We start from the raw sequence: 14,446 nt of genomic DNA on the forward strand, positions 1-14,446 counted from the left end.
ATAAACTGGCAGCAGCCAGCGTCATCTCACAAGACCCTCGGGTGCCGTGAATGTCAATCAAGCAAGCTACGGAATTTGCCGCCAATGTTTTTCTTGTAAAGTGTATGGAAGCTGGATGAATTAGATGCCAAAAACCAACCACTTTCATGTGGTATTGTACAGAAAGGACAACTTTTTTTCTCCTCCATTTGAAAATGTGGGCGTTGGCATCATTACTGTCTGATTCCAATCAATGCAAGTCATCAGAATCAGGTAATACACCAACTTATATTCTTGTCTTCGTGAAAGAAAGACATCTGTATGTGTTACACATGCTTGTATTATTACTAAACACATTTAAATTGTTTACAAAAATGTTTCTTTCATAAATAAATAAATATAAATGATATATATAAATGAGGTAGATCCCCTCGAGTTGGTCAATTGAAAAGTAGCTCGCCTGCAGAAAAAGTGTGGGCACCCCTGCTCTATGCATATCATCGGATACCAAAACCATACGCTTAACATTGTCAGAGAATAAAGCTGACCCCTTTTGTTGACAAAACTCTTTGTGATTAGTACCTGTAATCAACACTTTTACTTTAATAAAACAATAAGCAAACACGTAATTTCCCATTTCTTCCAGTAAGCTCCTCCAGCAAACCTAGTCTGTCTGCTGTTGTGTCATTAGGCAAGGCAGTTCTATCACTCTGCCTCTATTGTTGTGCATACATTTGGTGGTAAGCTCCAGCTGCCCTAGGAAAGACATACATGTCTTTTCTGAGTGAATGAACAAAGGTATAGAGTGTTTACAAAAGCATTGTTATTAAATCACCATACAGATGCACCTCTGTGTATATTCTCTATATGTAATAAGAATAAAGTCTTGTTGATTCTAGCTTTGAACCTAACTTGGAGCTTGATCAATGTCAAGATTTGGCCGAGCCAAATGACTTAAATATTGAGTGGGACAAAGATCACGGCCCAAGAGCCAGTTGAGTAACAGAGACATGGCTACATTACCCAGCTAGTCTTACTCACTTTGGCCATGTGATAATATCAGATCCATAACCGTGGATACTGAGCCAGCTCCTATTGGCTAATGGGAGATAAGATCGAGATGATGGCTCTGTGGGGGGTCAGATCAAGGCCCCATTGGAGCGGGTTACCTGAGCACGCTTGTTTCTGGTTTCATCTTCAGCAGCGCTCCTTTTTCCAGTCACTGACCCCTTCAAAGCATCAGACGAAAGCTATGAAATATTCACACGACCACACCTTAAAACGTCCACAATGTACTTTATTTGTCAAGATTTTATCGTTACAGACACACAGTATGACAATAAATAATTCATGTAAAAAAAACATTATTACTGCATTTTATGCAACACTTAGGGACACTCTTGGAGTTTTATTATTGTTTGCCATCGGTTTCTCCCCTGAAAAACAAATAGGGTTCTAAAGCTGCATGAACGCTAATATTTTTCTTTTCTATTTTTGTCAACAGGTTGATGTTCATGTGTTAACGTGTTAATGAATGCCATTAGTGACTAAAAATCATTGCAATAATCATGTAAAAACTCAGATTAATCTAAAAGCAAAATGAACTTATTGACACTTCTGGGTTTACAATTTACTATAATTTGTTGTGTGTTTTTTGTGTGGTACGTGTTGGTGTGCAGCACTTAACTGTGGGCAACACCCTCCTCTTCATCTGTGCAGGCCATGCATTTGTTTACATCTGTTTCTAAATCACTGCCTGGAAGACCAGGACACTCGATGGAATATTCAATTTCTTCAGCACATGGAGGCTCGTCATCTTCAAAAATGCTGGGTGAGAAAAGACAAAGAAGTGTATTACAATATGCAATCAACCTTTAAGTAATATTGCAATTTTCCATGCCAACAAGGCAAGTATGCCTGATAGAAAGTGCTACACTTTTCCAAAAGCACTAGCTTGATGCTAAATTTATATTGGCTATGCCATAACACAAAATGTAGTCAAATGTGTCTCAATAACCCAAGAATGACTTAAAAATAGTCAGGTTTAGAGAGAGGCGATGTGGCCCAAAATCGCGATATCTATTGCAGCCTCTTGTGGTAATGAATTACAAACCCCGTTTCCAAATGAGTTGGGAAATTGTTTTAGATGTAAATATAAACGGAATACAATTATTTGCAAATCATTTTCAACCCATATTCAGTTGAATATGCTACAAAGACAACATATTTGAAGTTCACACTGACAAACATTTTTTTTTTTTTGCAAATCATTAACTTTAGAATTTAATGACAGAAACACGTGACAAAGAAGTTGGGAAAGGTGGCAATACATACTGATAAAGTTGAGAAATTCTCATCAAACACTTATTTGGAATATCCCAAAGGTGTGCAGGCTAATTGGGAACAGGTGGGTGCCATGATTGGGTATAAAAGCAGCTTCCATGAAATGCTAAGTAATTCACAAACAAGGATGGGGTGAGGGTCACCACTTTGTAAGCAAATTGCCGAACAGTTTTAGAACAACATTTCTCAACGAGCTATTGCAAGGAATTTAGGGATTTTACCATCTACGGTCCGTAAAATCATCAAAAAGTTCAGAGAATCTGGAGAAATCACTGCACGTTAGCGATGATATTACGGACCTTTGATACCTCAGGCGGTACTGCATCAAAAACTGACATCAGTGTGTAAAGGGTATCACCACTGTTAGTAACTACAGTTGGTTGCTACATCTGTAAGTGCAAGTTTAAACTCTGCTATGCAAAGCAAAACCCATTTATCAACACCAAGGAACACCGCTGGCATTGCTTGGCCCGAGCTCATCTAAGATGGAGTGATGCAAAGTGGAAAGGTGTTCTGTGGTCTGACGGGTCCACATTTCAAATTATATGCGAACACTGTGGACGTGGTGTCCTCCGGAACAAAGAGGAAAATAACCATCCGGATTGTTATAGGCGCAAAGTTGAAAAGCCAGCATCTGTGATGGTATGGGGGTGTATTAGTGGCCAATGCATGGGTAATTTACACATCTGTGAAGGCACCATGAATGGTCCATACAGGTTTTGGAGCAACATATGTTGTCATCCAGGCAACGTTATCATGGACGCCCCTGCTTATTTTAGCAAGACAATGCCAAGCCACGTGTTACAACAGCGTGGTTTGGTAGTAAAAGAGTGCGGGTACTTTCCTGGTCCGCCTGCAGTCCAGACCTGTCTTCCGCCAAAATTTGTGGCGCATTATGAAGCGTAAAATATGACAGCGGAGACCCCGGACTGTTGAACTACTGAAGCTCTACATAAAACAAGAATGGGAAAGAATTCCACTTTCAAAGCTGCAACAAATAGTTTCCTCAGTTCCCAAACGTTTATTGAGTGTTGTTAAAAGAAAAGGTGATGTAACACAGTGGTGAACATGCCCTTTCCCAACTACTTTGGCACGTGTTGCAGCCATGAAATTCTAAGTTAATTATTATTTAAAAAAAATAAAATAAAATAAAGTTTGAGTTTGAACATCAAATATCTTGTCTTTGTAGTGCATACAACTGAATATGGCTTGAAAAGGATGGGTGCTGGTTAGCGCCTTGCATGGCAGCTCCCTCCATCAGTGTGTGAATGTGTGTGTGAATGGGTAAATGTGGAAGTAGTGTCAAAGCGCTTTGAGTACCTTGAAGGTAGAAAAGCGCTATACAAGTACAACCCATTTATCATTTATTCATTTATCATATGGAAACGAGGTTTGTATATCACAATTTCTTATCAGGTGTATAAAGGATAATACAACCATTTTAAAATGTGTTACATAGGCTCTTAATTTGGCTGTAATATAATGCATAATTTCCAGTTGGATTATTTTCTCCAAACTATTGTGATTACTTATTCTGTTAGTTCCTGAATCTGGTTACTTGAACATTAAATACCAAGTAGTTACAGGGGCAGTATTTGTCATATCAATACTGATATTCAAATTTTCAAGATCATTGAATGATTACATTTTTGATCCCAATTAAATTCCCTTATGTTCCTCCGGTGTCAGTGGATTGATTTCCTTTGTTTGTAAACAAAAGCATGTTTGACTAGTAAAAAATATCAAACCACTATAGTACCGATCATATGATATTGTACTTGCTATAGTCCTTTCTGATTTTTGCATCGATCCGCCCACCTTTTTGTTTACATTCATGAGCTCAAATCCACCTACAATGTGTAGCGTAGCATGTTTAACTCTTGGTCCTCCTCCAGTGATAATGTTATTTTTGAGAAACATAGTTTATTTGCGTATGCTATTTACTCAATGTGTGTTTTTCAGCTTATTGTGTTGTTGCATCCAGAGGAAGTCACAAAGCATGACAATCTTTTAAACTTATATTGCCAATCTTGTGCTAACAGGTTAAATTCCGACATACTCTTGTGCACTCATGTCTTACACACACACACACACACACACACACACACACACACACACACACACACACACACATGACACTTCTCATTCTCTGTCAATAAAATCTCAGGCGTGGTATACTTACAATTGTGAACTCTGAACATGACAACACCAACATGTTTTTAATTTACAATAGTTATTTAACTATTGTATTTATATAATAGATCTTTTTTGTACCATGTCTTAAAACTGCTAAATAGTGCTGCAAATAATAATAGCGTCCTCTTTCAGAAGTTGCACAGTCTATCGTTGCGATATTCCTCTAGTTTATAAGTGAAACGTCCGTTAAAAGTAAACTGATGATTCTGAATGATTAGTTCCAGTGTAGATAAAGATGGCGATGTTGTGGTTGTGGTCTATCGTCCCTCTTCACAAGAAAGAAATACAGTGTGTGGTCGATGACAGCTGCAGTTACTCCTTCTGGAGACACTGCCCCTTAGTGTTTTGGAAGAGAATTACAAGTCTGGCGCCACCACAGCCACAGAAGAACTATAAATCAAATGTCAGAGGGGACTCAAGCTATGTGACGTGAGGGTGTATATACCAGGCTGTGCACTGTGGAGGGACATTAGCCACTTTAAAGAATGCTACATTGGTTGAGGGCATGTTCGTTTTTTGTCGCTGTCAAATTTGCGGGACACAGCCAGAACGTGTTATCAACATGCATCATCACAAGCTCCATCGTCAGCCAAATTCATATAATTTATATTGTCTATTGTCTTTAACACACACCCTAGACAGGATGAAATCTTACTTGTGTGACCTATGGTCCTGGATGTTGTGGTCTAGGTTAATGTAATTGATCATACTCGTGTCATAAAGTTCCTTTGTATCTTTAGTCATGGACAGCAGACTGTGGCAAAACTTCATTCCCATTTCTTCCAGCTCTCGGATTCCCATATGCAGACCCTTTAAACGTAGAAAAAAAAAATTGTGAGAAAAACAGAGAGAGAGACAGAATTTCAAAATAATGTATTGCCGCAGTAACTCTGTTTAATTATTTTTTTTTTTAACCAGGCCATATGGGTCGTTTACATTTGAACGTCTACTGGTACCAAATTAGTACTTCAAAAATGGTGCAGGTACTTAAATAGGGTCTGAACCGTTACTTAAAAAAAAAAAGAAAAACAAAAGAAAAACAAAACCAATGGCTTTTTATTTTGATTGAATTATGACAATCAAGTTAAACAGACGAGTAATTTAAAATACTTTGATCATCCATCCATCCATCCATTTTTCTACCGCTGGAGCCTATCTCAGCTGCATTCGGGCGGAAGGCGGTGTACACTCTGGACAAGTCGCTAACTCATCGCAGATACTTTGATCAAAGAAAATTTAATTATACAAGTAATACATTCAAAAATAAAATCTATAATAATAGCACTAGTTGCAGATTATTTAGTCAGAATTCATTTAGCACTGAAATGAATCACCAATAGCTGCTTCTTTTTTCAGTCTGGTTAATATTGTTTCTGTTGGCACCGGTGCTATTATGGTCTTGGTGCCCAACCCTATTGGTATGCGGCAACATTCATACCTGGTGAGGCGCTGACATTTTTTGAACATTAATGGAGTTTTTTGCAACTTGCTCGAAGGTACATTTTCAAACCCAAAATATTACAAGAACACCGCTGCTTAAAAGTTGCAAAAAAGACTTTCTTTCAACTTCTTGTTCTCTAACCAAGAGGCGTCACACCAAATTCTGGGCCCCCCATACAAAAGACTCCGAAAGGACCCCCCATAAACACAACACTGCCATCCTAAAGACACACTTGGTGGTTTTATATGTACCAAAGAAATAATTATTGCATGATTTTTGGTGAAACACGCTTTTTAAAACACACTCAAACCTCTTCTGGGGGTATATGACTTTTTAAAGATGGGATTATTACCACAAACAAGTTGGTTTTGTTTGTTTTTTACAAAAATAAACAACAAATTCAATATAAAGGGACCAGAATATGTATTCAAACAACCATATAACTTGTCATTATTCACTTACCGTATTTCCTTGAATAGCCGCCGGGGCGCCAATTAATTTAAAACCTTTTCTCACTCCTTCGCTTACCAAAGGTATGCAGTAAAAATTTGAGTGTGATGTAAGCTTGGACCTTAAATCCTACTGAATAGCTCTTCATCTTCTTCCCTTTATGTGATTTCAAATTACCGGTATTGAAATCAGCCTCCTCCATTTTGAAAATGATGACAGGGGAAATGTCACTCGTGACATCACAACTTTGACCAGGCGGTAATTCAAGGCAGGTGCATACTATATGCCGGGGGTCCTCAAGCACAAATCTTGAAGGTCCACAAATGTTATTTTGAAACAGGCTGGGTCCGTTTATTATCGGTCAAGCTTATATAGTAGCAGGAGGTAGGTAGTAGTTTAACATTTTCTCAAAATTAACAAAATTAAAATAAATATCCAATAAAATACATGAAAGATTTTCTTTGAAACAAAAATAAGAACTTAAATAAAACTTTCAATTTTAACAAAAAATTCATACTTTTTAAACACAACCCTCCTATCCCTGGTAAACAAATGACCTCAACAGATCTCATTCATGTACAAAATAACTAAGGTACAGAACATCCCCATTGTGTAAAACACAGCTGCTCAATGGAAGAATTGGGCTCGAAGCCAAGACTTTGAACTTTGGCACAAAAGGTGTGATGGCCAGGCGGAGACACTGATCCAGGTGTTCATTGGTCAGTCTGCAGTTCTTCACAATGTTCATTGCAGAGAAGGCAGACTCACAGATGTATGTTGAGCCAAAGATTGTGAGGATGTGACAGGCCATCTTATGCAACAGAGGGAACTTGGAAGGAATGACCAGCTTTGACCAGAAGGTGATGGCGTCACCTTCAGTGTGACCTGTATGGTTGTTGATCAAGTATGCATCGCATACACGTGTGTGTGTGCACGTGCGCGTGTGTGTGTAAAATCCACATATTGTGTATGTGACGACAGGTTGTAGAGGAGGCTAAAGGCACACCCTCAAATATTGTTGGGAGGGTTGGCAAGTACTGAATGTATGGAACACATAATTAGCTGCTTTTGAACAGCTGAACTGAAAATATATAAAGTTTTGGCCAGGGCGGATCAGCATTTGCGATTGGCATTAAAGGCTTTAATCAGGAACGGTGTTCACATACTTTTTCACAAAAATTGGCAGGTACTGATTGGTGGCCCATCCCTAATTTGCATTTCTATAATCTATTGTCAAAGTACTGAATGGGATTGGTACTCAAAATCGGATCAGACCTGAGGCCAAAAAATTTGATCGTGACATCCTTAGTCATGTGGCTCATTTCAGAGACATTTACGCATTCATATTAGGATTCACTTTTTTTGTATTGAGAACGACTACATAAAAAGCTCAGATTTAACAACAACGCAGAAACGAGTGAGTATAACAATAGCAGGGGTTAAAATATGGAAGTGTTTAAAGGATGAAATAAAACACAGCACCAACATAAACCAGTTTAAAAAGCTTTTTAAATCATTTATCATTAGTAAATATAAGAAAGAAGAGCAAACATTGTTTTAGAAAGACAATAATATATAATATGTATATAAATACAATTTATGATTTCATAATTATACATTTGGGTTATATTGAAATGTATATATTACCACTTTATATGGAATTTAAATACATTGTGTATATATATATAATATATATATATAAGTGTACAAATGTATATGTTTGATTTAAATGTTAAACTGTGTGTATGAGACGTGTGCTACATATATGTTGCTTATATATTGTTTAAAAAAAAAAAGTAATATAAGTGAAGCATGTTTTAGATTTTATATATTTTGAACCTTGTTCTTGTTGTGATGGGGTAGGTTTATATAAGCGTTGCTTCAACCTACACCCTTTCGGCTCAATCATTGCTCAAATAAGTGTTTTTTTTCTTTTTTTGTTGTTGTTCTTTGTTTTATGTGAAGATTGCCGAAATAAATAAATAAATAAAATCTGAATTAGGCATTATACACTGCATTTTTTCTCATCTCCTACACTTAGTTTGTTGAGTTAGCATTAGCAACTCAGCTTTTGGTTAACCTGACTGTTACAGCGTGTAACGAAGTAAGTAGGCAAACTTGCCAACCCTCCTGATTTTCCCGGGAGACTCCCGAATTTCGGTGCCCCTCCCGAAAATCTCCCGGGGCAACCATTCTCTCGAATTTCTCCCAATTTCCACACTGACAGCAATATTGGGGGCGTGCCTTAAAGGCACTGCCTTTAGCGTCCCCTCTCACCTCAAAAGGAGACTATTATATACGTCTTAGTTATCCATAGGTTTATCTCTAACCCATTAAGTAGGGAGGCAGGGAGCTATTTCTCAGCGTGTTTTTATTCAAGTCGGCACATTAATACACTGACACGCAACATCCGGATTTCCCATCATTCATTGCTTCAAAACTACGGCAAGTAGTAATGTCCGAAAACATAACAGAGACGAAGCAAAAGAACGAAGAAGAGACATGGCAACGACGAGTAAGAAGAAGAAGTACGCTTGCAAGTTCCAAAATGAATGGAAAAAAATATTTCAGTTCATTCAGGACAACTCGAAGGGGAAGGGGTATGGTGCCTGAAAATTTTGTAGATCAAAACACGGTGGCCGAATGGATATACTCATTCATGAGCGGATTATTTATACAGATATATAATATAAGAAATACTTGAAAATATACCCCCTCCCCATCTCCCGAATTCGGAGGTCTCAAGGTTGGCAAGTATGTAAGTAGGTCATATTTGAAGTCATTTACATTTTATTTATTTCGGCAATCTTCACATAAAACAAAGGACAACAACAACAAAAAAAACAAACAAAAAAAAAAACACTCATTTGAGCAATGATTGAGCCGAAAGGGTGTAGGTTGAAGCAACGCTTATATAAACCTACCCCATCACAACAAGAACAAGGTTCAAAATATATAAAATCTAAAACATGCTTCACTTATATTACTTTTTTTTTAAACAATATATAAGCAACATATATGTAGCACACGTCTCATATACACAGTTTAACATTTAAATCAAACATATACATTTGTACACTTATATATATATATATATACATATATATATATGTATTATATTTACACAATTTATTTGAATTCCATATAAAGTGGTAATATATACATTTTAATATAACCTATATGTATAATTATGAAATCATAAATTGTATTTATATACATATTATATATTATTGTCTTTCTAAAACAATGTTTGCTCTTCTTTCTTATATTTACTAATGATAAATGATTTAAAAAGCTTTTTAAACTGGTTTATGTTGGTGCTGTGTTTTATTTCATCCTTTAAACACTTCCATATTTTAACCCCTGCTATTGTTATACTCATTCGTTTCTGCGTTGTTCTACAACAGGGGTGCCCATTACGTCGATCGCGAGCTACAAGTCGACCGCGGGGGGTGTGTCAGTCGATCTCCAGCCAGGCTTTTAAAAAAAATAGACCTGAAAATTAGTGATCATCAATCTTCACCAAGACGTCACTTAAATGACATTCACGGTACCGGAGGGTCTTGTGAGATGACGCTGGCTGCTGCAAGATCATTATTATGAAAATATGACCGAGAGGAAGGCGAGAAACACTTTTTATTTCAACAGACTCTCGCGCCGTACCTTCCGTCAAAACTCTAAAGGCCGACTGCACATTTCCTATCTTCACAATAAAAGCCCTGCTTCATGCTGCCTGCGCTAACTAAATACAGAGTCTCGGAAAACTGGCGTGCACAAGCGATCCCTCAGAAAGCTGGCGTGCACATCACTTGTGCATGCCAGCTTTCTGAAACTCTTATTTTGTTAGCGCAGGCAGCATGAAGTAGGGCTTTTATTCTGAAGATAGGAAATGTGCAGTCGGCCTTTAGAGTTTTGACGGAAGGGACGGCGCGAAAGTCTGTTGAAATAAAAAGTGTTTCTCGCCTTCCTCTCTGTTTTTTTTTCATAATAATGAACTGGCAGCAGCCAGCGTCATCTCACAAGACCCTCGGGTGCCGTGAATGTCAATCAAGCAAGCTACGGAATTTGCCATCAATGTTTTTCTTGTAAAGTGTATGGAAGCTGGATGAATTAGATGCCAAAAACCAACCACTTTCATGTGGTATTGTACAGAAAGGACAACTTTTTTTCTCCTCCATTTGAAAATGTGGGCGTTATCATCATTACTGTCTGATTCCAATCAATGCAAGTCATCAGAATCAGGTAATACACCAACTTATAATACATGCTTGTATTATCATTAAACACAATTAACTTGTTTACAAAAATGTCTCTTTCATAAATAAATAAATATAAATGATTTATATAAATGAGGTAGATCCCCTCGAGTTGGTCAATTGAAAAGTAGCTCGCCTGCAGAAAAAGTGTGGGCACCCCTGTTCTACAATATTGGATCTTAAAAAGTAGTTCTCCTCTTAAATTATAATTCCCTTCTCTCTGTAAAAATCTTCTCTGTAACCCTGTTGGAAGTGAATCTTTACTTGCTTTATAAATCATTTGGGCAGTCTTGAGTTGGATGAGATCTGGTAGTTTTAAATCAAATGTTTTTATAAATAATCCATTAGTGTGTTCTCGGGGTCCTGTGTTATGTATCAGTCTGCATTCCTCCAACTCGTATACTGTGAAACTAATTATTGTTTTTCGCTATTAAATATGTGTAAAAAGGTTATGCAGTGGCAAAAGGGACTTTTATTATCACGAGTCCTGTGACGCTCGGGTCCCATGACGGCGATTAGTGGTGTGTTCCCAAAATGCAGAACACCGAGGAGGCAACGTGCAGGTAAAGTATTTATTGTAGCTCAAAAATAAACTAAGATTAGTGCCGCTCGGAAGGCACCAAAGCATAGGGAAGACTATGCATAAAATTAAACTAAAACTGACAGGTGCGAAGCAACAATACAGAATGCTGTAATATAGCAAAAACTCACGTTGGTAGGAAAGCGCATCCACATGAATGATCATCATCTCCAAAGTCCAGACAAAGAATGGTGGCTCACACTCAACTTAAATAGCCTAATCACCAACAGAAAACAGGTAACGAGTGCTTAAAGCATGGGTGTCAAACTCTGGCCCTTGGGCCAAATTTGGCCCGCCGTGTGATTTCATTTGGCTCTTGAGGTAATATCAAATCAAGATTAGAGCTGGCCCGCCGGTATCATACAGGGGCGGTGCCGCTGCAACAACGCATTTGCCAACCCTCCCAAATTTCACTGCCCCTCCTGTAAATCTCCCGGGGCAACAATTTTTCCGAATTTCTCCCGATTACCACTCGGACAACAATATTGGGGGCGTGCCTCGAAGGCACTGCCTTTAGCGTCCTCTACAACCTGTCGTCACGTCCGCTTTTCCGCCATAGAAACAATGTGCCGGCCCAATCACATAATATCTGCGGCTTTAACACACACGAATGAATGCAACGCATACTTGGTCAACAGCCATACAGGTCACACTGGGGGTGGCCGTATAAATGACTTGAACACTGTTTCAAATATGCGCCACACTGTGAAGCCACACCAAACAAGAATGACAAACACATTTCGCGGCTGTGTTGGAGCCACTATGGATTGAACTTTCACAGTATCATGTTAGACCCGCTCGACATCCATTGCTTTCGGTCCCCTAGAGGGGGGGGGGGGGTTGCCCACATCTGAGGTCCTCTCCAAGGTTTCTCATAGATATGGATATGAATTCTCCCTGCCCACTGGGTGTGAGTTTTCCTTGCCCTTTTGTGGGTTCTTCCGAGGATGTTGTAGTCGTAATGATTTGTGCAGTCCTTTGAGACATTTGTGATTTGGGGCTATATAAATAAACATTGATTGATTGATTGATTGACATTCCGGGAGAACATCTGCACCGTAACACGTAATACCCAGAACGCCTTGCAGCACGAACTCTTCCGGGATGTTATAATATACACCCCTGCTACCACCAAAACTGCCCCCCCCCCCCCCTGCAATTTTTATTAAAATTGTATTTGATATGCCATTGATATTTTTAAATCATTATTGATAGGTTGATTGGAAACACTAAATTGGCCCTGGTGTGCATGTTGTCTCTCTATCTGTGTTGGCCCTGTGATGAGGTGGTGACTTGTCCAGGGTGTACAATGCCTTCCCCCCCAAATGCAGCTGAGATAGGCTGCAGCGACCCCAGAAGGGACAAGCGGTAGAAAATGAATGGCTGGATGGACAATTTGAAACTCGACTTTACAAGTCACTATGAAGTTATATAAGCCTTGCTTGTTCAATATTCAATGCAAAACTTGTTTGGGTCCCTAATAAAAGGTTAATTTGTTCAACCTTGGCCCGCGGCTTTGTTCCGTTTTAAATTTTGGCCCACTCTGTATTTGAGTTTGACACCCCTGGGTGTCAAAAAAACACCAACACAACAGGAAGTGCCAACAAAGTAGGAGTGCAGAACAGGAACAAGCACCAAACACAGAAGAACACCAACCAAACCCAACATAAAGTCCATTGTTTAAAAAAAACAGGGCCATTATTTTGTATACACAAAATAGGGTCTGAAATGTGCCACTTTTAAACGCCAACACGGGGAGTTATTTAAAAAGAAAAAAAAAGGCAGTTGGCGGTAGAATAATGAACTCTAAACCTTGCTTGCACACTTTTTGCTCGCACAGCGCAGAAACGTCAGGTTTGGGCGAAGTTACAACCTGGACAATCACAAGGAGCCAAAGTACTAAAACAAAGGGTAGACTTATTTTGTCTGTGTGTTAGTTATAATAACATAACTCAAACAATTTTGCAAACCTTGTATATTCCCTGGTCAAAACCATTGTAGGTGCTTTCCATGGTGTAACTTCTCAGCACGCCAATTTCTCTCCAGACAACAACTCTGGCAGTGGATGAACGCGACTTCTCCACCTAAGAAAATCAGATTAAATGTGTATTAGAAAAAAAATGCAATGGGTTTTTTGTTTACTTGGTCTGTGGTACAATCGTCCCTCATTTCAAATATTGCGGCTTTGATAATAATGGCGTTTGAAGGATCCTCCGGTTGCTGTGTTCTGCAGAAAAAAACACTCAAAGCTACAATATTGTATGAAAAGAGTGTTAGAGTGACTATACATGTTGTAGTTCATGTTCCTGTTCAAGAAAGGTTTATGCTTATTTTAAAAAAATATATAAATTGTAGACTGGTTGCCCAACCAGTCTACATGTGCTTTGTGGACATGGAGAAGGCATTCGACCGTGTCCCTCGGGAAGTCCTGTGGGGAGTGCTCAGAGACTATGGGGTATCGGACTGTCTTATTGTGGCGGTCCACTTCCTGTATGATCAGTGTCAGAGCTTGGTCCGCATTGCCGGCAGTAAGTCGAACACATTTCCAGTGAGGGTTGGAATCCGCCAAGGCTGTCCTTTGTCACCCATTCTGTTCATAACTTTTATGGACAGAATTTCTAGGCGCAGTCAAGGCGTTGAGGGGTTCCGGTTTGGTGACCGCAGGATTAGGTCTCTGCTTTTTGCAGATGATGTGGTCCTGATGGCTTCATCTGACCGGGATCTTCAGCTCTCGCTGGATCGGTTCGCAGCCGAGTGTGAAGCGACCGGAATGAGAATCAGCACCTCCAAGTCCGAGTCCATGGTTCTCGCCCGGAAAAGGGTGGAATGCCATCTCCGGGTTGGGGAGGAGACCCTGCCCCAAGTGGAGGAGTTCAAGTACCTAGGAGTCTTGTTCACGAGTGAGGGAAGAGTGGATCGTGAGATCGACAGGCGGATCGGTGCGGCGTCTTCAGTAATGCGGACGTTGTACCGATCCGTTGTGGTGAAGAAGGAGCTGAGCCGGAAGGCAAAGCTCTCAATTTACCGGTCGATCTACGTTCCCATCCTCACCTATGGTCATGAGCTTTGGGTCATGACCGAAAGGATAAGATCACGGGTACAAGCGGCCCAAATGAGTTTCCTCCTCTCCCTTAGAGATAGGGTGAGAAGCTCTGCCATCCGGGAGGAACTCAAAGTAAAGCCGCTGCTCCTCCACATCGA

At 39.3% G+C, this 14,446-nt stretch overlaps 1 protein-coding gene across 1 annotated transcript in view; it reads right to left on the reverse strand.

Annotated features, from left to right (window-relative positions):
• Window positions 1-1,255: 1,255 nt before the first annotated feature.
• The window catches only part of LOC133563734 (cytosolic carboxypeptidase 4-like), an 84,508-nt gene continuing 71,317 nt past the window's right edge, over window positions 1,256-14,446 (reverse strand). Inside the window, exons 14-16 of the mRNA XM_061918035.1 lie at window positions 13,216-13,329; window positions 5,174-5,328; window positions 1,256-1,806 (exon numbers count right to left, since the gene is read on the reverse strand). Coding sequence (XP_061774019.1) covers window positions 1,662-1,806; window positions 5,174-5,328; window positions 13,216-13,329 — 414 coding nt within the window. The 3' untranslated portion in view covers window positions 1,256-1,661. The remainder of the gene's footprint in view (window positions 1,807-5,173; window positions 5,329-13,215; window positions 13,330-14,446) is intronic.

The sequence above is a fragment of the Nerophis ophidion genome, linkage group LG12 (assembly GCF_033978795.1).
Source record: "Nerophis ophidion isolate RoL-2023_Sa linkage group LG12, RoL_Noph_v1.0, whole genome shotgun sequence".
Lineage (NCBI taxonomy): Eukaryota > Metazoa > Chordata > Actinopteri > Syngnathiformes > Syngnathidae > Nerophis > Nerophis ophidion.